The 15169-nt window shown below is 39.1% G+C and overlaps 2 protein-coding genes across 2 annotated transcripts; one reads left to right on the top strand and one right to left on the bottom strand.

Moving 5' to 3' along the window:
* The first annotated feature begins 5753 nt into the window (after positions 1–5753).
* Positions 5754–6817, top strand: LOC104228719 (NDR1/HIN1-like protein 13). The gene has a single exon (XM_009781244.2). It carries the CDS (start codon positions 5867–5869, stop codon positions 6674–6676), a length of 810 nt encoding a protein of 269 aa, XP_009779546.1. The 5' UTR covers positions 5754–5866; the 3' UTR covers positions 6677–6817.
* A 951-nt stretch (positions 6818–7768) lies between these two features.
* Positions 7769–15169, bottom strand: LOC104228725 (protein ALTERED PHOSPHATE STARVATION RESPONSE 1). The gene is made up of 6 exons (XM_009781255.2): positions 14979–15169; positions 12213–13375; positions 11937–12008; positions 10833–11044; positions 9199–9422; positions 7769–8799 (listed from the first exon to the last, which is right to left on the bottom strand). Exons 2-6 carry the CDS (start codon positions 13303–13305, stop codon positions 8133–8135), a joined length of 2268 nt encoding a protein of 755 aa, XP_009779557.1. The 5' UTR covers positions 13306–13375; positions 14979–15169; the 3' UTR covers positions 7769–8132.

Raw genomic sequence — 15169 nt, 5'->3', positions numbered from 1 at the left:
TGAGACCTATGTAACCTAGAGCTTTGATACCAACTTGTCACGATCCGGATTTCCCACCCTCGGGAGTTGTGATGGATCCTACTCGTAGAAGCTAGGCAAGCCGCGAAATATAGAAATTCTAACTCTTTCATTTTAATCCTTTTTAAAATTTTGAATTAACAGGAAATCAACATTTGAATATTAACGATAAACAGAACAAGCGGAAGACTTAAACAGCGAAAAATAACCAAGCCAGTACTACAATGCCAATATACTCCTCTACCCGGAATCTGGTGTCACAATATTCATGGACTGTCTATGAGTACTACATATAAACAGCTGAAAGAAATACAATTTGTCTCGAAGTCTAATGAAAATAGAGTAAATAATAAAGCAGAAGAGAACGTCGGGCCTGCGGACGCCTGCAGGACTACCTCAGAATCTCTAGCTGGACTAAAGGCAGGCTCCCCAAGTGCTACTGTCCAAAACCTGCTCCGGAATCTGCACATAATGCATAGTATAGCATCAGCACAACCGACCCCATGTGCTGGTAAATGTCTGGCCTAACCCCGGCGAGTTAGTGACGAGGCTAGGACCAGACTCCAGATAAACCTGGGCAGTTATATAATATACAGCGGAAATAAACAAGAATAAACAATTAACATGGGAGGGGGTACATGCTACGGGGGAGATATCAAATCCAGCAGAAACTTAAGAGAAATATGAGGGAACAATTCAAGATTTGCTACAAAACAATAATAACACTGCTGCGGCGCTCAACCCGGTCTAACTGTAACACTGTTGCGGCGTGCAACCCAATCCAATATAATATTGTTGTGGCGTGCAACCCGATCCAACATAACATTGTTGCGGCGTGCAACCCGATCCAACATAACATTGTTGCGACGTGCAACCCGATCCAACATAACATTGTTGCGGCGTGCAACCCATTCCATATATAGTATTGTTGCGGCGTGCAACCCATTCCATATATTTATATACCTTTAGCAACAACCATACCAAAAGTCCCGGCAAGGGATCAATAATAAACTACAATATCTCGGCAAGGGATTCGACAGTAAGAGTAAGTACGTCCCGACAAGGCAGAAACATCTATAACCAATGTTAACCCAACTTCTACTCATCTCATCTAACACCAATACTCAATCATAAGTAATTTCCATGAAAACAAATTTAATCCTTTCTCAATATCGAGAATCATCAATTAAAGCATCTCTATTATCATTTATGAACACAACAAATTGCAATTTAAGACTCACGGTCATGCTCGACACCAACGTATAGATGCTCGTCACCATGCCTATACGTCACACTCAACATGAAGCAAATAGCAAATAGGACACGACTCCTAATCCATCAAGCTAAGGTTAGACCAAACACTTACCTCGAACTACCACGGCCAACTCAAGCCTCAAACACCGCCTTTCCTTTCGAATTCGGCTCCAAATCAATTGTATCTAGACATAATCGACTTAATGACATCAATAAACACTAAACAATCCAATTTCAATGCTTAATTATAGCTTTCTAACCATTCTTCCCAAAAAGTCAAAAATTGACTCCGGGCCCGCTCGGTCAAAACACGAGGTTCAGACCAAAACCTGATTACCCATTCACCCACGATCCCGAATATATATTTTAGTTTTGAAATCCGACCCCAAAACGAGGTCAAATTTCCAAATAATCAAAAAGCCCTAACTCTACCCAAATCCCTAATTTTCTACCCTTAATCTCATGTTTTAGGCTTAGAAATCTAGTGGGTGTTGATAAAAATGGAATAAAACGAGCTTAGCATTACATACCTATGAAGCTATGGTGAAGTTCCTCTTCAAAAATCTCCCAAGAGGTGTGGAGAAGATGAAGTTTATGAAAAATGGTGGAATTCCCGTAATGAATTCTATTTTTGAAACATAAAATAACTGGGCGAATTTGGTCTTCGCGTTCGCAACAAGCTCATTGCGTTCGCGAAGAGTTAGGCCTGAGATACCTTCGCGTTCGCATAAGTGGGCTCGCGATCGCGGAGCACTAACTCCTCGAGCCCTCGCGTTCGCGTCCAGGTGGTCGCATTCGCATAGGTATAATACCCCTCCCCTGCCCAGGCTCATAAGCCATCGCATTCGCGTGTGTTAGGTCGCGTTCGCAAAGGGTATCCCCCCTTAGCCTCGCGTTCGCGTCACTAGCTTCGCGTTCACGAAAAAGAAATTTGGCACCTGGGAGATTTACCTTACGCGTTCGCGAGTGTGCCCACGCGAACGCGAAGAGTAAAATCCCTAGGCACTGAACAACAAAAACCTGCAACTTTTATGAGTTCAAAAACCTTCCAAAACACACCCGAGCCCTCAAAGCTCCAAACCAAACATACATACTAACTCAAAAACATCATATGAACTTATCCGTGCGATCAAATAGCCAAATTAACCCCTTAAACAATGAATTAAACCTCAAAATCAATGAAATATTTCAAAACTTCTTAAAACATCAAATTTTGCATTTAAGGTCCGAATCCCGTCAAACGGATTCCGTTTCTTACCAAACTTAATAAAATTATCTTAAATCACATATAAGACCTATACCGGGTGCCAGAACCAAAATACGGGCCCGATACCAACATGTTCTAATCAAAATTCATTTCCAATTTCTTTAAATAATTTCATAAAATACTTTTCTTCAAAAATTCATTTCTCGGGAACCTCGGAATTCGATTTCGGGCATACGCCCAAGTCCCATATTTTTCTATGGACCCTCCGGGACCGTCAAATCACAGGTCCGGGTCCGTTTATCCAAAACATTGACCGAAGTCAAATTAATTCATTTTATAGTCAAAACTTATCATTTTCCAAAGATTTTCACATATAAGCTTTCCGGCTACACGCCTGGACTGTGCACGCAAATCGAGGTAATGCTAAAAGAGGTTTTTTAAAGCCTCGAAATGCAGAACTTATCGAGTTAGCCAACAAAGGCAAGACGAGATGGTTTTGGATAGAAGACGGCATACTACTTACCACAGGTCGGCAGGTCTACATGCCTAGATTTGGAGACATTAGACGGTGGATAATAAGGGAGAGTCATGACACAATGTGTGTTGATCATCCAGGTCAACATCGCACTAGGGCCTTGGTTGAGTCAGTTTACTATTGGCCACGCATGCGAGATGACATAGAGTGCTATGTGCAGACTTGTCTTGTCTGTCAACAGGACAAGGTTGAACAACAACAACCCGGAGGACATTTGGAGCCACTACCAGTTGCAGAGCATCCATGGGAGAGCGTGACTATGGACTTTATCACTTGCCTACCGAAGTTTGACGGTTATAGTACTATTATGGTGGTCGTGGATAGATTTTCCAAATATGCCACCTCCATGCCTGCCTCACCGGGTTGCACAGCTAAGGAAGCCGCCAAGCTATTCTTTAAGAACGTGGTAAAGTATTGGGGCTTACCAAGGCATACCATCAGTGATCGAGACCCCCGCTTCACTGGGAACTTTTGGAGAGAGTTGTTCGAAATACTTGGCACGGAATTGCACTTTTCTACTAGTTTCCACCCACAGACGGATGGACAAACAGAACGGGTCAATGCCTTACTAGAATGCTACTTGAGGCATTATGTAAGTGCGCACCAAAAAGATTAGGCAAGGCTCCTAGACATCGCCCAATTCTCTTATAACTTGCAGCGAAGTGAGTCCACGGGGCGGACACCATTTGAGCTAGCCACGGCCAACAACCATAAACTCCACATTCATTACCAGCCGCATTCGAGGGAAAGAGTTTTGGGGCTTATCATATGGCCAAAGGATGGGAGGAGCAGCTCGATACTGCTAAGTCCTACTTGGATAAGGTAGCTAAGAAGATGAAGAAGTTTGCGGACCGTAAGCGGCGTCCCACAGACTATAGAGTTGGGGGACATGGTCATGGTAAAGTTTAACCCAAGACAGTTCAAGGCACTACGGGGCATGCATCAGAATCTTATTCGCAAGTACGAGGGCCCATTTAAGATCGTCGCCAAGGTAGGCAAGATCTCATACAAGCTTGATATTCCATCGTATATTAAGATCTACCCTGTCTTCCATGCCAGCATGCTTAAGCCATATCATGAAGATAAGGATGATCCAAGTAGGGGCCAATCAAGTCGAACGCCAATGACTATCACCGCCTCGCATGATCGGGAGATTGAGGCTATCATAGATTACCAGGCCAGGCGAAAATAAGGGCAAAAGCCACTGCTATGTTCCTCGTCCATTGGAAAGGGCAATCACCGGAGGAGGCCACGTGGGAACGATATGAAGACTTATGGCAATTCAAAGATAAGATCCGAGAGTTTATGTAGCAGCATTGCGTCGCGGTCGTCGCAATATTGGGTGGGGGAGAGTGTGATGACCCACTATGTCATCATGCCGCGTAGGCGCCATTTGACATATATTAATGTCATGTGGAAGCTTACATAAGAAGAAGGCTAGCATTTGTGAGAAGATTCTAGAGAGGTATGGATATTTCCTTAGGAAGAACCTAGATCCTTATGGATTTGCTAAGAAAGTCCTTGGAATCTTCTAGGCTTGTAGAGAATTCTAGAGAAAGTCCTTATCTTGTAAATATCAAGGACTTATATAATAATTAATATTTACACATTAGCCCCTAGGAGACTAGTATATAAGGGGGCCACTCATTTGTAATTCACCAAGCAAACAGTTCAAGTTCTCTCTAATACAAAGTTTCCTTTAATAATTCTCTTGTGTTTTTTCTTTCATTCTCTTAGCGATCTTGAGTGTAGTAAGGCTGACTTGGCATAGCAAGAACGTGAGCAAGTTGTGCAAGATCGTGAGTGAGTTGTGTCAAGTGCTGCACATGTACTTAGTTAACAACTAAGGACGTGACTTACTAATAGCCACCATTTTCTTAACAGCTTATTAGCTGTCAATTTTTAAGGAAGTCCACCCTTTGAACTTTTCTTTTTGTCGTTTTCTCCTCTAGTTTCATTTTCTTTAATTAATTATTTCATGTGTTTCTTGTTTGAATAATTCTTATTTGCCTCTCAATTAATATGAGCTTTACTGTTTCAACCTATTTCCCTTTCACCAAAACTCCGTTCATTCACCGCTGCACATCAATGTAGTAATAAATTCCTCACCTAAAGCGAGAAATAGTCCACTTCCTGTTTTGGAAAATTGACTTAGTGAAAGTTGTATCACACATTATGATGTTACAAGAAATAAATTTTTCTTAAGATGAGATTAATAATTAATTAATTGATCGAAGATTTGGAGTCAAATTATCTTCATTGTGGATAAGATAACTAAAGAAAAAATTCCATTTCTAAAGCTACTGATAAAACACACTGCTTCATAAATGAAAGGCGAAAAAAGATTATTCTAGTGTCCCTTAAAGAAGAAATAATCTCTTATGCCCGTTTACAATTTGAATAAAAAAACAATACTAGCAATATGTTTTATTTACAAATTTCTTGTGTTATTTCCTGAAAATCTCGTATTAAAAAAATTACTATATAACTAAAACAATATTTGTTAAAGATCTATAAAACCATATTTTCCATTATTATGGATAATTAAGATTGGTATTTCTCTTGTTTTTTCCTAGTTAATTTCCGCTTTGTGCTTTACAACTGTGATCTTCAAATATTGAATTGTACCTAAATTTAATATATCCACCTCTTGCGTGTAACATGTCACGCGGTTTTTCTTTCATTACACGCACACACGTACTACCATAAATATAAATACAAAACATCACACAATCCATAACCTCATTCATTTCCGCTATTCCTTTGCTCACATTCTTCCACACAACAACGTTCACATTCATTTCTGTTCTCTCACTCCATATTCTGTATCTATAGTTTTGTATAAGTACACTATGGCTGATCGTGTACATCCTCGAGATTCGCCGCCGGAGAGCCCATTGCCGTCGTCGCACAACTCCGGCGAAGTAGGAATTCCTACAAAACCACCGCAGCCGGCGTCTCCAAAGCCTCTGCCACCGCCTGGAACGTATGTAGTTCAAGTACCAAAGGATCAAATCTACCGGTATCCTCCGCCGGAGAATTCCCGCCGTTACGAATCTCTGACGAAACGGAAGCCTCGCAGGAGCTGCTGCTGCCGGTGCCTTTGCTACACATTCTCTCTACTCCTCATTCTCATTATCGCGCTCGGCATCACCGCCGGCGTTCTCTACCTCGTCTTCCGCCCTGAAGCGCCGAAGTACACAATCTCCGACGTCGCGATTAAGAATTTCAACCTGACGTCATCGTCTTCCGTATCGCCTGCATTTGACGTCACTGTCCGAGCTGAAAACCCTAACAACAAGATCGGGATTTACTACAGGAAAGGAAGCTCCGTTACTGTACTCTTCTCCGATGTTAACCTCTCTAACGGCGAATTCCCGGCATTTTATCAGCCAACGAATAACGTAACGGTTTTTAAGACGCCGTTGAAAGGATCAAACGTCCTGCTCGGAAGCGCCGTTAGGACTGCGTTAAGGAATGAACAGAAGCAAGGGAAAGTGCCGTTTAGGGTGGACATTAAAGCGCCCGTTAAGATCAAGGTTGGAGCCGTTAAGACGTGGGAAATTACCGTTAAGGTTAAGTGTGACATAACGGTGGATACTTTAACGGAGAAATCTAAAATAGTTTCCAAACATTGTAAATATAGTGTGAGGCTTTGGTAGAGGGCTAGAACATTTTAGTCAAATTTAATTTATATAAACGATTCTTTCTTATATAGGGAGAAAATTGTTGTATTTTATAAACTGAAAATTTTAGTTAATTCATCCTACATAGAAAATAAATAAATTTTTGGCTTCCTTGAATATATATTCGCGAGTTTGGGGATATATTCGTGAACCTAGATTTGTTTGTGAGCTGAATCACATGTTTTCTCATAGGTAACTTGTCCAATTTGACACAGTTTCTGCTTAGACCAACAACAGCCAATCTCGTAGTCCTAAATTATCAAGTTATGTGAATGGAATTGTACTTTGCTCGTGAACAAGAACTTGAAACGGCAAACAAGAAGAACAATGCACCCCCAACTTCAACCAACAATATCACATGTACACTCAAATTTCTTTATAACAACATCATTTGTTCTGATACAGTTTATTGTTATTATAGAGGATATATATACTATAGCATAACTTAAAATCAGTTCCGAAAAAAATTTAATTTTTATAATGAATGATTATTATATAAGAATGTTGTTATAAAGAGGTGTGACTTTATATGCAGATTGCAATGCAGTGCTCGACTACAGTGCCAACCAACAGTATGTCTTGCAGTAGTGTTAGAAGTGGTTCGCCTAATATTAATTTGAGACCGTTGTAAGAGCCCAATCCAACCCCTCCGCCTTTCCCAATATCAAGGGCCTTTTGGAAATCTGGATACGGCATCAAGATAATTGTCTAACTATTTTGATATGGCTACATTGTTGGGAAGGTATGGAACTTTTCTGATTAAGAAAGGAAGGCGTAGGAACAATCATTAAACCACAACTTCACAAGCCAAGCAATTAATCTAGTAATAATGAATGTATTAGTTATGCTTCATCTCAAAGACAATAGCTTGCATGTTGTACTTGGTACTCAGGTTAGCGCAAGTCTTCTTGGGGGAGCTATTCATATGGAGTCTGCCTCCTCTGTTAAAGAAATAAATATAGACCTAACTCAACCGCAAAAGCTAACTTACGCAATGAAGGTTGCAATATTGAGGGATTTTCTAGCACACCCAAACTTCTCTAAACGACTTGGGAAAGCTCCATAAAATAGAAACAAATATGGAACTGGAAAATATTTAATGAAACTGTAACTGAGTTCATCAAAGTAACGTACATGTTTTGCTATCATATAAACAGCTCTCTTAATGACTACTCTACACTCCTTACTTTCCCATTGCCCCATTTCAAAATATGCATATACAGCCACTATATAGGGATTTTTATTATTTCAAGATTCAACAAAAATATATTGATGCTCCAAGAATTATTCCCTTTTGTTTACCTCCCTGTACAAATGACAGAATAAATAGTCCTTGCTTTGCTATATTCACTGGTATCTCTTCAGAGTTTCAGCCTGCCTTTCAGTATCTGCTGCTACTTCACATTTTGCAACTTTTTCTCCGAAGACCATTTTATGATTGGGAGTTCATTCGCAGTGCATAACTATGCTTGGCTTCTTGGATGGCCTTTTGGAGATCAGTAAACATTTTCAGAGAAGACTCAGAAAAGTTGTTTAACTGGCCAAGAAAAAAAGCCAAGCTTGTACGAAAACGATCAAAGCCGGTTATCCAGTCCTCAGGAGAATCATCTCTCAGTGGGGTAAGAGCTGGATCACTTCCATGAGGATGATGATTTGTACCCTTCCCTTGGTTCTTCTCTTGCCGTGGTAGGAAGTGAGAAATTTCAGCGGCCAAGCCCTTCATAGCATCCGAAACTTCTTTAGTGGGTAAAGAATCAAACATCTCCAACCAGACAGAACAGGTGGTATAAATAGGCGGGCCATAGTTTCTGAGTGGCGGAGGTTGCAACCTTCTTTTATTTCTCCTGGATGATTGCTGGCGAAGGGAGACACACTTGTGGAGCCACTTATTTATAGCATCCACGTATGCCTTCTGAGCGACAATCCACTTTGTAAAACTTGAAGATAGAGAACTCAATTGATTTTGAAGATGGATGGCGATCTGCCGACGAGGATCTGAGTGAATAAGGATCTTCATATTTCCAGGGGAATGAGCTATTGATATGATATGGAGCTGAAGCTTGTGGCTGTCGAGCATCATTTCCCACATCTTCCTCAATCTGTCATAGGAACAGGTTAGCACGCGCACAATAAAATAAGAAAATAATTCTAACCATTAACCTTCAAAAGCCATCCTCCTACAAACATGAGCACACGTGTGTGAGAATGCTGTTTTTTTTTTGTGAGGAGAGCTTTTCTCTCCTGACAAAACTGGTGAAAAATTGCAAAAACAATTTTTTTGCTCAACATATAATGGTAGAGAGAACTTGATGGAGATTCTCCATATCTCTGAAGCATGGAACTATTAAAGTGCATGTTTTCTTCTTTATAGGATGTGCAATGATATAACGAGTTTTTTTCCTGCATTGAGTACCTCGTATGGAGTGCATTTAAGTGAATATCTCTATAGATTTACATTATATTCAATGCTAAAATAGTGAGCAACATTAGTGACGTACCCCTCAATCAACTCCTCCAGTTGAGGTTGAAGCTCCTTGTCTCTTATTTCCTCAATTTTCCTTGAGATGGAATTAATTCTATGAATTGCAACTCCAATTCTCGAGTGAAGATCCTTCACACCAGCACGTGTCTTGTCTATCCTCTGTGGACTTTCTACCTTAGATTCTAGTTGTCGCAGAAGCTTACGCTTAGCATCGTAAACACTTCGGATCATCTCACAAGCCTGAAAGCCAAAAGATATTTACATTTAGTTGTACGCCGGCAACTAAAGAATACGGGGGAAAGGACTACATATTTACAATAAGCAGCTCAAACACCATTAAGAAGAGGAAAATAGAATATAACCAGCAGATGCTAATAAACTGAAAGGTCTATTAATAAATTCTTCAACTTTTCTTAAAGAGTTGATATAAAATTCAACCACAATCACTTTGCAAAATGTTAATCTTCACAACTGCAAGATTCCATTTTAAGATCGGATGTTATGCATTGATTTCTTGTCTGGGATCTCAGTATGTCTTAATTGATTAATATCAAATTTACAACACTATATATCTCAGACAATAATACGAGAAAGGAAAAGCATCTCATTTAAACTCTCGGTACTTCCAAAAGAACTATAATTAGAGCAAGTAAGAAACTTCGACAGAAGACTATGCCTTGGGTTTTGGAAAAAAAGAAGATATATGACCGTTGGTACAAAGCAGTGTTATCAAAAGCGAAAAGCGCAAAAAAGCTCTATGGTCTGGTGGGGCTTTAAGCGCAAAGTGCAAATAAAGCATGGGCTTTAATGAAGAAATGCGCAAATGGAGAAAAACTACAAATATGTATGTGTAGTCCAAGATTAATGCCTATAAGCTTGAATACCATATATGTGGCAAAGAAATTGAAGAAAATTTACGATAAAGTAATCAATTGTTTAGTGTCATCTCTTCACGATTAAGCTCATTGCCAAGGAAAAGTATGCCTTAGAGCCTTGATGACAACACTGAAGCGCCCACTAAGCAAGGCGAAGCGCTCAACATGTTTTGAGCCTCGCTTCAGGGCTTAAGCGCGCTTTAAGCGTGCCTTTGATAACAGTGGTACAAAGTCTATCACTATCTTAACAGGCCAAAGGAATGTAAACACGGGAAGAATATTTACGGAATTGTTTCTTTTGACCAGTTACATCAAGAGATCAGTCAAGAGCTCTGAAAGAAAAATTAGACTATCTTCTTGCAAATTTCATGCTTCAAGGGATTAATAATGCACTCTGTAAGAAATTGACTTAATACGTAACTTTGAAACTGAAATTTAGTTTGTCATTCAAAAAGAATGCAGAAACATAATTAACATCAAGATTACTAGATTTCTTTGGGGGGAAGTGGAGGGAAGAGCATTTCCACTAGGATATTCTTTTATAAGTTACCTCATTAAACCCCATATGAAACCTAGAGTTAATACTTTTTGCATACAAAATATCTGAGTACAGAAACTAACATCGAAGAGGTAAGTTTTTCATCCATAGGAATGTCATCATCATAGAACAACAAGACTTATGGGTTGTTTACATATAACTAACTAGCTCACATACATGTATCCCTGTTACAACTAGACAAATACATACATCGTCCATACATAAGCAATACCTTACCTTGAGTTCGTCATATAGCTTCTTCTCCCATGCAAACAGCCGATCTAATGTAGAGGCATGACTTCCTGAGACCATACAGAAATTATCGAAGAGATTGTTGGTAACATCCTCAATATTATCTGCTGAGTTTACACCAAGCCGATTTGGGGAGGAAGCATGAGATGATGTGGTGCGAGGCCATGTCAGGTACTTCAAGGAAGTTTGGGGAGGCTCTGAAAAAAATTTTAAGACGGCTGGATGAGCTTCATGGAGGAAAAAAAACAAAAAGACCGTAAAAGCTATAAGAAAATATGATGAAAGGTACGCAGAAGTAATAAGCCATGCATAAGAGCATCTAAAGCGAGTGAGTCTGGATGAGGTTAGAAGTTTCAAAACCATCATTTGACATACAATGGTCAGCAAGCAATAGCGATGATTAATGCAGAACTGTGTATTTGGATACGTACATGGTCTCAAATTTACTAATAGAAGCACATTCATGCATTAACACAATAGCTTCATTGATATTTAGGAGGTCATAACGAATGTGGACAGCAAGAATTCCGATCAAAAGAGCATGGAGAAAAAAAGTGTCCAAGATAAAAGGATAGCAAGAAGGAGATCAGAACACCTACTTGGTCAGGACCAAGGTTGTGATTGCACAGTAATCCCTTCCTTCAACTTTTTAATATGAACATGATGTTAGAAATGAATGGTTCAGATGATAACATTTTTCCTTGTTTAGAACGTTTACCTCATTTCCTCCTCCAATAACCTTTCCCACCCACCAGAACCCCCCCCCCCCAAAACCCTAGAAAAGAGGAAACGAAGTAGAGTAGCATATGGAAAAGAGAAAAACTTAAAAAAGCTAATATGTGTTTTCTTGTAGATTATTGAGAGTTAGAAGACCAAATCAGATCTAAATAATAATCTGCACTCCTCAAGGAAAAAGAACCTCCCTATATCTTGCTCGATTCCCCCATCTCCGTATCATAAACTAGAAAACATGTGGACCCAAGAGTGAAGTGGGATGAAAAGAACTCGAGAATGTGTTAAACAAATTATTTATTATACATGTAGAACCTGAAAAAGCTACCACAGCTATCTCTATATTAAGCGGCCTACCTTCAGGAACCTGGCTTGGATCGTCCCCGCAAGAGAAACAAGATCTTATTAATATTTTGGTCATTGACCCACCTGCCACAGATAAAATATCATTGATCAATTAAAAAAATGCAGAAAGAATGCTATACAAAAGAGTTAAGAGAGCAACAGTTCACGTCCAAAATACTCACTTTGTTCCCTTGCCTATCCAACTTGATTAAATAGACAGAGTTAAGGTTATGACCATTTTATATGCGTTTTCTATCTGGCATGAGAGAAGAAAGAGAGAGGACATACTTTCTTTCCCGGGAAAAATTGGACGGAAATGAAATTTGTTAGCCTCCAGCATGCGTGGAACTTCTCTTCCTGATTCAGATGCTTTTACGAAGAGATACTCAATATCTTTTATGCTCAAAAAGAAGTCCTTGGGTGCAATCTTATTCTCAATATCATTTTCTTTTACTGGTGTCTTCATGTCATTATCAACAGCGGGTCCTGAGGGTGCATCTCTTAGTGGGGACAAATCAGGTGACTTGCTTTTCTCCCCATTCAGAGACTTGGCTTCTGAAACTACCCTTCTCACAGAGGTTATGTCAGGTGAGACACTATTGCTAGTAGCATGATCAGCTGTTCTATTGACATTTTCAAAACTTCGGACCAGCGTTTCTGCGGAAGGCTCATCAAATTCATCATCTGAGACCTGTGACCCATCATCCCTTCCTGGTGAAGAATACCGTTCTTCTTCATCTTCTGATGCAGGAACTCTATCCACATCTCCGAGATGTCTTCTGTCATTTCCATTCTCTATCTTTCCATCTTGTGAAGTAAAATGATTATCGATAGAATGGCCAAGACCAAAATAGTCCCAAGGTGAAGTTTCAGAAGGGAAAGGAGGGGTTTCAAAAGGTGATGCTTCAGGCCTCTCTATGGAACGAGGTGTGGAGTTCTGTGGTGTACTTGAAGTAACTGAAACAGTAACTGGAACCGGAGGTTTTTCTTCAACTTTCCTAGAAAATGTACCTCTAAATTTCATGTGATTCACATGGTATCGACTTGAGGTTGGAGGTGAAGGAGACGGCAGGACATTCTCAGTTGCATCTGCATGACGTGAGAATGGAGAAGAGAATGAAAACTGGGAAAGGGACTTTTCAGTTAATGCAAGTGGCTCAGGTGTTGCACTAGTTGAAGTGTAGATTGAAGATTCAAATGGAGCCTCAGGTTCAACAAATTTCCTTAAAGCAGTTCCCGTAATTTTTAGAGTCTCGATATAAGCAATATGACTCGCTGCCAGATTACACCGGCCATCAAGAGCTTGCCTAACAAATTTCTTCCGTTCACGACAAAGCTGCAAGGTTTTATCTTCATCTAGTTTAGAGTTTGACACCCCCATCAAATCATTCGAGGGTTGAAAAATTCTTTGACTTCCCAGAATAGTTAGTCCAAGGTACGAAGACGCAGCTCTGATTCAAAATCTCAGAAGATTATTCATTTGTTAAGAGAAAATGCATGAAAGCTCTAAGCAAACACCATTTTCACACTTCATAACAAGATCAATGGAGCACATCATTCAAATCTCAACTAAATAGATCCAATACTATAAGAGATATTCAAAACGGAAAATCCCATATCATTGCTGAAGTGGGGAAAAAGCTAAACGTGGCTTATCATGCGGCTATCCAAACAGTTAACTTCTATATCCAGTAATGGATAACATAAGGGAATTAAAAAAATTCAAACCACCAGTTTGGGTCACTTAATCCCGCTAAATCAGGCTTTACAAACATGTCAAATTCAGATGATTAAACATTGGAATCATCGGATGAATTTAATAAGAATTAGACTACTAAGATGATTAAACATCACAAAACGTAGAAAAAGTGTAAAACTAAATAAATAAAATAAATATTCAGTGCCCTACAACCGCATATTCACCATCAAAAGAAACCAAACCTAATTAAATTTGACACAAAATATCTAAATATCAACTAACTAAAGAAGCACCAAAAAAACTTGCCTAAGAAAATCAGATCAGTTAACATTTAATAAGATTACCAAAAACGGATCAATTATTCTCCAAAGCAAGAATTTATCAAAAAGTAAAGAATCAACCTCCAAAAGAAAAAAGGGAGAGAGACAACTAAGAATCCAATCTTTAAAATTCACAGATTTTTGAAACATCAACTACTGCTTAACAGAATTCAATTCAATCCCAACCAAATACCCCACCCCCTAAACCCCCATCCCCACCCCACCCCCACCCCCACCCCCCAAAAAAAAGGAAGAAGCAACTATAAATCTAATCTTTAAAAGTCACAGATTTCTGAAACTTCCTAACTGCTTAACAGAAGTAAATTTAACCCCAACCAAATATCACCAAAAACCAATTAATCAACCACAACAAAGAAACATAACTTGATAATGAAATTAATAAATTCAAAGTAAGATCAATACTTCACAAAAACAAAAAGAAAAGCTCAAAACTGCTATAAGAACACCCCAAAAGGACAACTAAAAAATCAAAAGAAAATGATCAAATTAATCACCAAACGGCCAAAAGGGATCAGTAGTCTCCAAATTAAGAAAACTGGACTTCCAAAATAAGACACTATTTCACAACAATTGAATATAATTCAATTCAACCCCAAATCAAATAACACAAAAACCCACTAAACCATATCAACAACTAAAAAAGCTCAAAACTTGATAACGAATTTGAAGCAATAAAGAACACCCAGAAAGGAAGACTAAAAAAAGATCAAATTTTATCACCAAAAGGGATCAGTAATCTCCAAATTAAAAAACTGGACTGTTAAATTAAGATCAGACTTCACAACAACTTAACAGAATTCAGTTCAACCCCAAATCAAATATCACAACCCCCCCCCCCCCCACACACACACACACACTAAACCATCACCACAACTAAAAAAGCTCAAAACTTGATTTAAAAAAAATTAAAATTTGAGGCTATAAAGAACACACAAAATGGAAAAATAGAAAAAGATCAAATTTTTGTCACCATAAGGCCAAAAGGGATTGTGGGTCTTAGTGTAAGGATATTACCTGTAAGAGTCAACAAGTCAAACTGGTGAAATATTGTGGAATTCAGGGAAGAAAGATGATCCCAGTTGACAGAATTGGAAGGAATTGGGTGGAAACTGTGAAAGGAAGAAATAAAAGAGGAAATCTTTAGAGATGTGTGAAGTGTGTAGGCAGTGTCAGAACCAGGGGGTAAAATACTTTACATTACATCC

Source organism: Nicotiana sylvestris, chromosome 11 (genome assembly GCF_000393655.2).
Source record: "Nicotiana sylvestris chromosome 11, ASM39365v2, whole genome shotgun sequence".
Lineage (NCBI taxonomy): Eukaryota > Viridiplantae > Streptophyta > Magnoliopsida > Solanales > Solanaceae > Nicotiana > Nicotiana sylvestris.
The sequence above is the reverse complement of the archived record's forward strand: the minus strand, read 5'-3'. Positions and strand labels throughout refer to the sequence as shown.